We start from the raw sequence: 9,137 nt of genomic DNA, 5'->3' as shown, positions 1-9,137 counted from the left end.
GATGCTGGGGTTGGAGCAGGGCTGCTGCAGGGATCCTACCCCATCTCCGTGCCCCCTTGCCCACACCAGCTCCCTCTCAGGGCCGGTGCTCAGTGCTCTCCTGTGCCCCCTGCATCCCCCCTGCGCTGACACCAACCCCCCCACCACCGGGGTTGTGCTTTGTGCCCTATGGCAGCCTTCCCGGGTATCCGCGCTATGGGATGCTCTGCCTGCTATGGGGCCGTGCGGTGCTGCCTGCCCTCCCTGCCTACCCCCCCCCCCCCTCCTCCCCACACATCCATCCCCGCAGGGACACAGCAACAAGCCCGGCTTTGTTCCTGCTTGGCGCGGGCTCAGGACCGAGCAGCGCGGACCCAGCGCAGGAGATGCCCCCGCTCCTTCCCTCCCAGTGCCACCGAGAGCCCGCGGGGGGGATGCGGGCATGGCAGCAGCGCGGGCTCCGCTCCCCTCCCTCCATCCCCGCGCCACCATGAGACCCCTCTTCTTGCCCCCAAAGTGTGGGGCCCAGCAGTGAGGCGGGAGGGGGGAGGGAAGGAAAGAACCCATTTTTGTGCTCTCTGAAGAAAACTGGGGCTTTTGTTTCCCTGGCAACGGGGCTGTGAAAGCGAAGCGCGGTGGGTGTCGGTGCCGCACAAAGCCCGCAGTGAGCCGCTCGCATTCACCCGCCCGTAGCAACCGTCTCCTTCGCCCCGGCATTTCGGAGGCTGGGCGAGTGCCAGCGGCAGGACAAGGAGCTTTAACAGCTCCAGCGGACGGGGCCGCCTGCCCCCAGCCCTATCCCGCTGCCCGCGCTGCTCCCTGAAGCCCTTCCTGGCTGCGGGAGCTTGGAAACCAAGGGTCTGGGACAGCCTTGTCCCCGCAACGGGCCAGGGAGCCCTGCACGGGGCTGCTCGGACGAGATGCTTCACCCCACGCCAGGGGTGCAGCAGGATGGTGCCCTCCGGTACTGCACGGCAGCACCGTGTAGCAGCAGCACCTTGGTCCTGCGTGGTGCAGGGAGGGGAGCTGGCTTCCTTAGAGGCTGCAGAGCACCTCTGCCCGGTGCTGGGCTGGCCTTTACTGGGACCAGTTTGAGCCCTGCACACCACCCCAAAGCCCAGTGCTTTGGAGGAGACCCTTCCAGGGGCTGGCTTGGCACCAGCATCACCCCAGGGGATGGGCAGAGGGGCAGGGGAGGGGGCTTTCCCCATCTCCTTTAGGTGCTGCCTGACCTGGCATGGCCGCTTTCCTGCCCTAATGCCCACCCCAGAGCCCCCAGGTTTTAGGGAAGTGCCATCCAAACCCCAAGCAGCAGCTCCCCAGGGCTCTGCTCGGCAGTGCCGGACTGGTGATGCATGGCGTGCTCTAGGTTACTGGTTTATTGAGCTCTTACAGGGCACCGCTCGGTGGGATACAGTCACTGGGACCTCCTACTGTGGAGGGGGCTGGCAGGAGGGGACGGGACAGGACGAGGGCAGTTTGTGTTTGCTGTGTCCTCTGCAAGCCTCCGTGGAAACCCTCCGTAGGTTCAGATGGGACCTCTCCGGCACAACTCCATCTCCAGAGCAACAACCAACCCCTCTGAGCCTGGCCAGGCAGCCAGGACGGGAGGGTGCTGATGCCCTTGCTGGCCTTTGGGCAGAGGCAAGAAGGCCGCCAATGCAACCATAGGGACTGGGCTTTCAAGCCTCACTTGCCCCAGTGTGGGGTTTGAAGCCCGGGGTGCAGCTCCTTCTGCTGGTTCCACGTCCAGGCACGGGCACTAATGGCAAAACGGCGTTTGGTCTTGGGAGGAGGTGGTGGAAACGATCGCTACAGCTCCCCCTTTGGTGCTTAGCAAGGGGTGCCGAGGGCCAGGAGGGGTGGGGGGGACTCCCGGGGCTTGTCAAAGAAGATGGAGGAGGACATCTCCGTTTTGAGCTTGCTGTCAGCGCTGCCCTCGCTGGAGGCAGTGTCAGGGCTGCAGCCCTCGCAGCAGCAGCAGCAGCAGTCCATGAAGGCCTGGCCCAGGGGTCTGCAGAGGCACAGGAGCAGCACAGGCGTCACTGAGCACTTGAAGAAGAGGAAGAACTGGTTGATGAGGTTGAGCAGATCCAGGGTCTGCTTGGACATGTCGGGGGACATGTAAGCCACCACGATGTTGCAGACGTTCTCCGGGGTGGTGCAGAGCCCGTAGATGATGGTGAGCCCGATGATGGTGCAGTTCAAGTGACTCTCGCACTGGCTGTGCTTGCTCCCTCGGCACTCGGTCTTCTTCTCGGTGCCGCTGATCCTGCGGGTCACCAGCTGGCAGCTCACGGTGAAGAGGATGGGCAAGCAGAAGTAGCATCCGAAGTACCACCACATGCGGGCGTTCTGGTAGGTGAGCACCAGGGAGTACACAGACTCGGGCAGGTTGGACGAGGGCTTCATGGTGCAATATTCCATGGCCACACCGGACACAGGCGACGTGTCCTGGGCCAGCTGCCAGAGCAGGATCTCCGGCACCGACAGCGTCATGGAGCCCACCCAGATGACGGCCAGCTTGGCGATGATGGACTGGCACTGCTCAATGGGCCGGGTGCTGGCCTGCGGGCTGGTGGCCGCGTGGAACCTGTCGATGCCCAAGGCGCAGAGGCTGAAGGTGGTGACTCCCAGTGATGATACCTGGGGAGGGAGAGGCAGAACAAGGAGGGGGCTTGGCTTTACCAGGCTCGTGGCAAAACCCTGGCTGCCCAAAAGACCCTTCCTCTATGGCTGTAGAGAGGCCAGAGCTTGTGGCTGCATCCCAGGGTTAAAGCCACCTCCCTGTGACTCCTGAAGTGGCAGTGGGTCAAAATGTCCCTTGTCCCGTTTGTCCCTGCCCAGCTCCCTTTTCTGCTTTCCTGCCTGCCCAGCCAGGGTGGGAATGGCAGAGCTGTCCCCCAGGCTCTTCCTCTATTCTGGATGGCTCTCGAAGAGGAAAAGGAGCACCCATTGCATCAAACAGCACCTCCCCAGGGTCCCCAAGGCCCCCTCATCTGCCCCAGGCTACCATGGCCCTGCCCTGCTCTGCAGAGCTGCTGCCTGCTTCCCGGAAAGGCCAAAGGAGCTGAAGGCACCGTTGTCACAAAGCAGCTTGGGGCAATTTCCTCTGCATTGAGAGCGGCAGGAAAAACATCCCCTTTGCCAAAGGGAAGGGGCCAAAGGAGGCAGAGGAAGCGCGGTGGCTCTGGGAGGGCTGGCAAGGCACCGAGGGGCACAATCAGCATTCATGGTCCCAGCCCCAGAGCTGCAGCTTTGCTCAGAGCCAAGTCCCACAGCCCTTGGCCAGGAAAGCAGCAGTCACATGCTGGTGCCACCCAACATCCCACCGTGCTCCGGAGGGACCTTCCCAGCTCCCAGGAAACCTCCCAGGGCTCTGCGGGATGCCTGGGTAGCAACTCAGAGAAAGGCCATGGCAGACGGGGTCTGGTTTGGGGCCATTCCTTTGCCTGCAATGGCTGAGCTGCATGGGGCCACAAGCTTTCTCCATCAGTGCCAAGGCCTGCTCTCTGAGCAGGCTTGAGTCCTGGTGACGGGCACAGACAGGTTTGGTGATGACAGGTCACCATGGTGATGCCCTGGGAGGGCAGACCTGACACTGGTACTGATCAGTTCCAGCCTTGTGCTTGCCCCCTTCTTTGATAAAGGTTTTGGAGCCCTGGACAGCACACACAGCAGGCTGTCAGACATGGGAAGGGAGGAGGACAGTCTGATCCCACATCCCTGCAGGGTGGGAGATGCCCCACAGCAAGGGGTTGCTTTCAACCCAAGAGCAGGACCATGCACAATGACACCATCTGGGGGCATTTCTGCTCATTCTGCCTTTCCCTGTCACCACAGACCCTGCAGCCTTCCCAGTGGGTCCCCAGCTCCTCCCAAACCCATCAGGGGTGAGGCTTGGGGACAAGCAAAGACCTCTGGTTCTCAAACCTTATTCCCTGTCTCTCCCACCCCAGCTGCAGCCGCCTGCCCTGGCGCCATCCTTGGCACCCATCACAGCCAGTGCTGGCCACCACAGGCTGAGGGACAGGGACAGCCCCAGAAGTCCCCTGGCTGGGCAAATGAGGCTTTCATGGGCTCTACCCAGCCCTGGTGGGGTTGGTGCTGGGGGCAGAGCCTGAGGAATGGCCCAGGGCAGAGGCAAAGGGGAGGTGAAAATGGGAACCATGCCTTGCTGAGCCCCACAATGGGGGTCTCTGGGCACACAGCCCTCACACCAGGCAATGCAGTGCCCCCAAAGCAGGAGGGCAGAGAGGAGCTGAGCTCCCCCCCAGCCCTGTGCTCTGCCTTACCTCCATGAAGGGCACGATGCGACAGGACACGTCCCCCAGCAGCCTGTTCTTGGTGATCTCATTGAAGATGACCACGGGCAGGCAGAAGAAGAGGATGAGGAAGTCCCAAAAGGCCAGGCTGGCCAGGATGGAGTTCCAGGCACTCTTCATGTAGTAGTTGTGCCACACAATGCACATCACGGAGAGGTTCCCGATGATGCCCACTGCGAAGACGATGAGGGACAGGAACATCACAGCGTAGGCGCTGTAGGAGTTCTCCGTCACTGGGTACAAGGGGTTCTGGATTTGCAGCCGCTTGTCGGACACGGTGGTGAGGTTGGCTCGTGGCTCGGACCCTCCCCTGTCTGTGGGGACCCCGTCTTGCTGCTCAGATTGGTCCGTGCTGGATGGCAGCAGGGCCTTGGTTGGGTGCAGGCTGGCGGAGTTGAGGGGCCGGGGGAACTCTACCCTTACCCCCGGCACGTACTGCTGCACCGACTTGGAGTCCTCCTCTGTCCCCCGGCGCAGCCGCTCCATCACCTGCATCCCCGCACCGTGCCGGGACTTGGTCTGTAGGGTCCTGCCTCCATCCTCGCCCTGGCCTTCCCCAGCTCTGCCTCGCGTTGCCGCAGCCCCTGGCACCAGCAGCATCAGCAGCAGGAGGACAAGAGGCAGCGGAGAAGGCATGGTCCCCTCTGCACCCTCTGGAGGAAGCGTGTGCTGGGAGACAGCGCAGCCCCGAGCGCAGGGACCCCGGGGCTGCCGGCAGCGGTGGAGCCGTCCCGAGGAGCGGCCGCTCTGTCCAGCGCCTGCTGCTGCTCTGGGCTCTCCGGAGGGCGCTGGGCTCAATAAGAGCGGCGCTGGGGATCGGCAGAGCCAGGCCCTCTGCTGGTCACCCACCCGCTCCATGGGAGCCTGCCAAGCTCTGCTCGGATGCGCCAGCGCTCGGGGTGGGGAGCTCGGCATCCCCCAACGGCACCCTCCAGCATAGGATCATAGAATGGTTTGGGTCGGAAGGGACCTTAAAGCTCATCCAGTTCCAACCCCACCTTCCACTAGAGCAGCTTGCTCCAACCTGCCCTTGAACAATTCCAGGGATGGGACCCCCCCGACATGTCCCCAGAACGAGCCAAGTGAAGGATGCTCATGGCTTGGCACTGCCGATGGGCTGCTGAGCTCAGCTGCTTCCCACCTGCTGCCCACAGGCAGGCAGCACTAAGGATGCCCAAGGTCCAGCACTGGCACCGTGTGGCACATCCCCTGCACACTCAGCCTGGGTTCAGGATGCCCTTGGATGTCCGGCCCAGCTCTCTAGGGCTGGAGGGGTAACAGGGCTGCCCTGGGCAGCACAGTGACAGGAAGAACTGGCTGGCTTCAGGCCGTGCTCCCCACTACATCAGGATGTGAGATCTGCTGGCCCAGTTCACCCAAGGTTTGCTGCTGCTTTTCCTACTGACTTCCCTCCTGGGACAGGTCCCTGACCCCGCATACCTAGGACATCTCCCCACACCCATCACCTCTCCCCCACACCCATCGTCTTTCCCCATTTCCATTGCCTGTCCCCACAGCCACCACCTCTCCTCTGTCCTAGTCTCCTGTTCCCCATCCCGTTATTCTCCCTGCTCTGTCACCTCTTCTCTGTGGGCCTGGAGGGACCGTGGTCCCCTCTGGGGACATGGCAGCCCATGGGGATACGTGCCAGGCTTGAAGCAGCGGGGCTCTGTCCCTCTCACAGGGGCTGGGATGCCTCACCCCATTGCAGGCAGCAAACACCAGCCTCCTCCATCTCCGCCTGGCACCGTGCCTGCTCCTCCCGGAGCCAGAAGGGCCTCTGGGCCGGCATCCTGGAGCTCCAAGGGGAACGTGGGCCTCTGGCTGTGTCAGTAGGAGCTGCAGGAGCCGATGCCCTGGGGCCAGCACAGGGAAACTGAGTCCCAGCTTTCAAAGGCTGCCCCTTGCAGAGGAGCGCGTGAGCACAGCGCAGCAGGATGTGCGCTGCCGTGGGCTCCAGCAGTGGTGCGCTCCTGCTCCTGCTCTGCCCAAAACCACACCGTGCAAAGCTGGCCCCTGGTGCTCATCCACCGCAGCTGGGCTGGGGTAAACCCCCGTTGCCCCATGTCTCTCCTGTGTGGGGCAGGAGGAGTCTCTGCTCCCAAGCCATTTGGCTCACCCCAGGGCGAGCCCTTCAGCCCTCCTGTGCTGGAGCCTTCCTCCACCGTGTGTGACGGTGCTGATGGAAACCTGCAGCCTTCGCTTGCAGTCCCAGCCTCATGCTTTGCCCGCTGCTCCTCCTGCAGTTGGGTGCTGCTCTTTGAATCTCAGTGATGCTATGGATTTTGAGCTTCATTTGGGTATTTCCAATGGGGGAAGGAGGATTCCAGCTCTTGCTGGGGTCTACAGGAGCAGAGGTGGTGGCATCAGTCCCCACGAGTGATGCCATTGGTGAGGCTTGGGGGGAAACCACGCTTCCTGGTGGCAGAGCTGAGAGAGGGATGAACAGAGGCAAGGCAGGGCATGGGGCAGGAGCCCAGAGGAGGATGAGGTCCTTCCTCAGTGCCCACATCAGCTCGGAGGAGGGAGCTCCTCGCCTGCCAGGAGGGATGCTGGCACCCAGCACCGCTCCGGCCCAGCCGGGTGTTTTCCCGCTGAGAGAGGGCACTATTTTTAGTTTCATTTCATGGCCGTTGCACAAGGCCTGGGTGTGCCATGGGGCTGGAGACAACAGCAAAGTTCACTGGGGCAAGGTGACACTGCAGCGGCACGGGAGTGACCTCAGGCAGGCTCTGTCACCAGGGAATCGCTGCCCGAGATGCTCCTCTTCAGGAGCTACCAGACACAGGGGGTCCTCGGCTGTCCCCAGACTGGAGGCCAGACAACAGACCCAGGCTACACCAGTATCACCCCTGATGCTCCAGCCTGCATGGCAGAAGCAGCTGTGTCCTGCCTGCCTTGCCTTGGCAGGGGGGAGCTGCCCCAGACCCTGCCGCTGCCGGTGCCCCTCACCTTGCTGCGCCTTTGTTTCTGGGGTCACTTGGGGCAGACAGAGCCCAAACACGCCACGAGAGGAGGGAAACTTCTCCCTTTTGTTTCCACCAAACAGCGCAGGCTGCGGGGGAGCAGGGCAATGCCAGGGCTGGAACACGCCTGTTTGCCCTGCGCTGCTCCGGTGGCTGCTCGGAAAGGGGGGAGAGGGCAGGGAGGGGACATGGTAAACACAGACGGCTGGCGCAGGCAGACCCGGCGCACAGGCAAACCTGATGGCAGGGCACGGGCTCCCCGCCGCTGCTGTAACCCCTTGTTCTGAATGAAGATGATTTCCATGCCTTTGGCTTGGGGCTGGCACCCGAGACGAGCCCAGGGTTTGCGCCCACCCCAAAATTGACTCCTGGTCCTGTCTCCTGCAGGTATAAAATCCCAGATTGGTTTGGGTTGGAAGGGACCTTAAAGCTTACCCAGTTCCACCCCCTGCCACGGGCAGGGGCACCTTCCACTGGAGCAGCTTGCTCCAAGCCCCTGTGTCCAACCTGCCCTTGAACACTGCCAGGGATGGGGCAGCCACAGCTTCTCTGGGCACCCTGTGCCAGCGCCTCAGCACCCTCACAGGGAAGAGCTTCTGCCTAAGAGCTCATCTCAGTCTCCCCCCTGGCAGGTTAAAGCCATTCCCCTTGGCCTGTCCCTGCATGCAATGGTCCAGCCCAGCTGGAGGTTTTGGAGGGAAGCATCCTGTGATGTTTGCCTTGCCGTTCCCAGCACTCCGTGGTGCACGCAGGAGCCAGGCAAGGCTTTGGAGCCTGTGGGTCCCCCTCTCCTGCTCCTCCCACCTCCTCCCCAGAGCTCAAGAAAAGCCTCTGTGGTCCCAGCACAGCCACACTGTGCTGAGCAAGCCCTCACCCCGTGGCCTTCGCATCTTGATGCAGGACTCAGGCTCTGCTCCCCGTGGGTGGGTTCCCCAGCAGTCACAGGTTTAAACCACAACATGAACACTCGGCCCCATTTCACAGCAGGGAAACTACGGGGCAGGTTCAGCTTAGGGCAAGGGCAGGATTTTCCTTTTCCTTGGAACAAAAAAAAAACAATGTTCTGGAAGCGGTGAGAGGGGTTTGGAGAGGCCCAGAGGCTGGAACAGGTTTTGGAGCCCATTTCACCTCTGAGTTCCCTTGTAAATGCATCTCACAAACGCGTAAATGCAACTGGGAGCAAACCCACTCATACATTTAATAAACCATGTTCAAATCTGCCACCTTCTTTTTGGGGCACTGCTTGTTTGGTTTCCCCATTCAGCTCAGCTCAGTCCCTCCACCTCCTCCATTTCTCCCTGCCTTGGGGTGAGCATCATGTTCCTTTGCTGCTGTGTCCTCCTGCTCTGCCTGTCTCATGCTGAGGCCTTCAGAGCGGTGTGGAGCTTGGGTCTGGGGGGGGACTATTGCAGCATCCCCTCCACGTCCTGGGGGCCATCAGCTGGATGATGGACACCACCACAAGGTTGTGGTCTGCTCATCCCATCTCCTAGCACCACTCTGTGGGTGTTTCACGTCTCTGACTGCTCCCGGTGGGTCCCAGCTCCTCCTGCAGCCGCGGAGCTTAAAACCCATCCGGCTGCAGAGCGCAGCTGGGGATGCAGGGGAGCAGCAGAAAGGTCTGGGGGAGCTTTGAGGGCAGAGCCTGGGCTGGGTGAAGGGCTGCGATCCTCGCTTGTGTCGGCAGAGGGAGAGGCAGACTGGGTGACCGGGAGTGCCAGCCCGTGGGTGCTGGGGAAGCACCGCTGGAGAAGGACGGATGCTGAGCAGCTCTGAGAGAGGCACAGCGCTGGTCCGTGCCCGGCCGCGCGTTCAAGGTCTCAGAGCAAAAGTCAAGGTGATTTGGGCTTGCCAGGAACATCGTAGG

At 62.1% G+C, this 9,137-nt stretch overlaps 1 protein-coding gene across 1 annotated transcript; it reads right to left on the bottom strand.

Moving 5' to 3' along the window:
• Positions 1-1,343: 1,343 nt before the first annotated feature.
• On the bottom strand, positions 1,344-5,235 carry GPR37L1 (G protein-coupled receptor 37 like 1). Its single transcript, XM_062625696.1, has 2 exons — positions 4,275-5,235; positions 1,344-2,625 (listed from the first exon to the last, which is right to left on the bottom strand). The coding sequence occupies exons 1-2, from the start codon at positions 5,217-5,219 to the stop codon at positions 1,813-1,815; spliced, it is 1,758 nt and encodes a 585-aa protein (XP_062481680.1). The 5' UTR covers positions 5,220-5,235; the 3' UTR covers positions 1,344-1,812.
• Between the last annotated feature and the right edge of the window lie 3,902 nt (positions 5,236-9,137).

The sequence above is a fragment of the Pezoporus occidentalis genome, unplaced genomic scaffold (genome assembly GCF_034315485.1).
Source record: "Pezoporus occidentalis ecotype Australia unplaced genomic scaffold, CSIRO_AGI_Poc_V1 ctg280, whole genome shotgun sequence".
NCBI lineage: Eukaryota > Metazoa > Chordata > Aves > Psittaciformes > Psittacidae > Pezoporus > Pezoporus occidentalis.
This window is presented reverse-complemented; position numbering and strand designations above follow the sequence as displayed.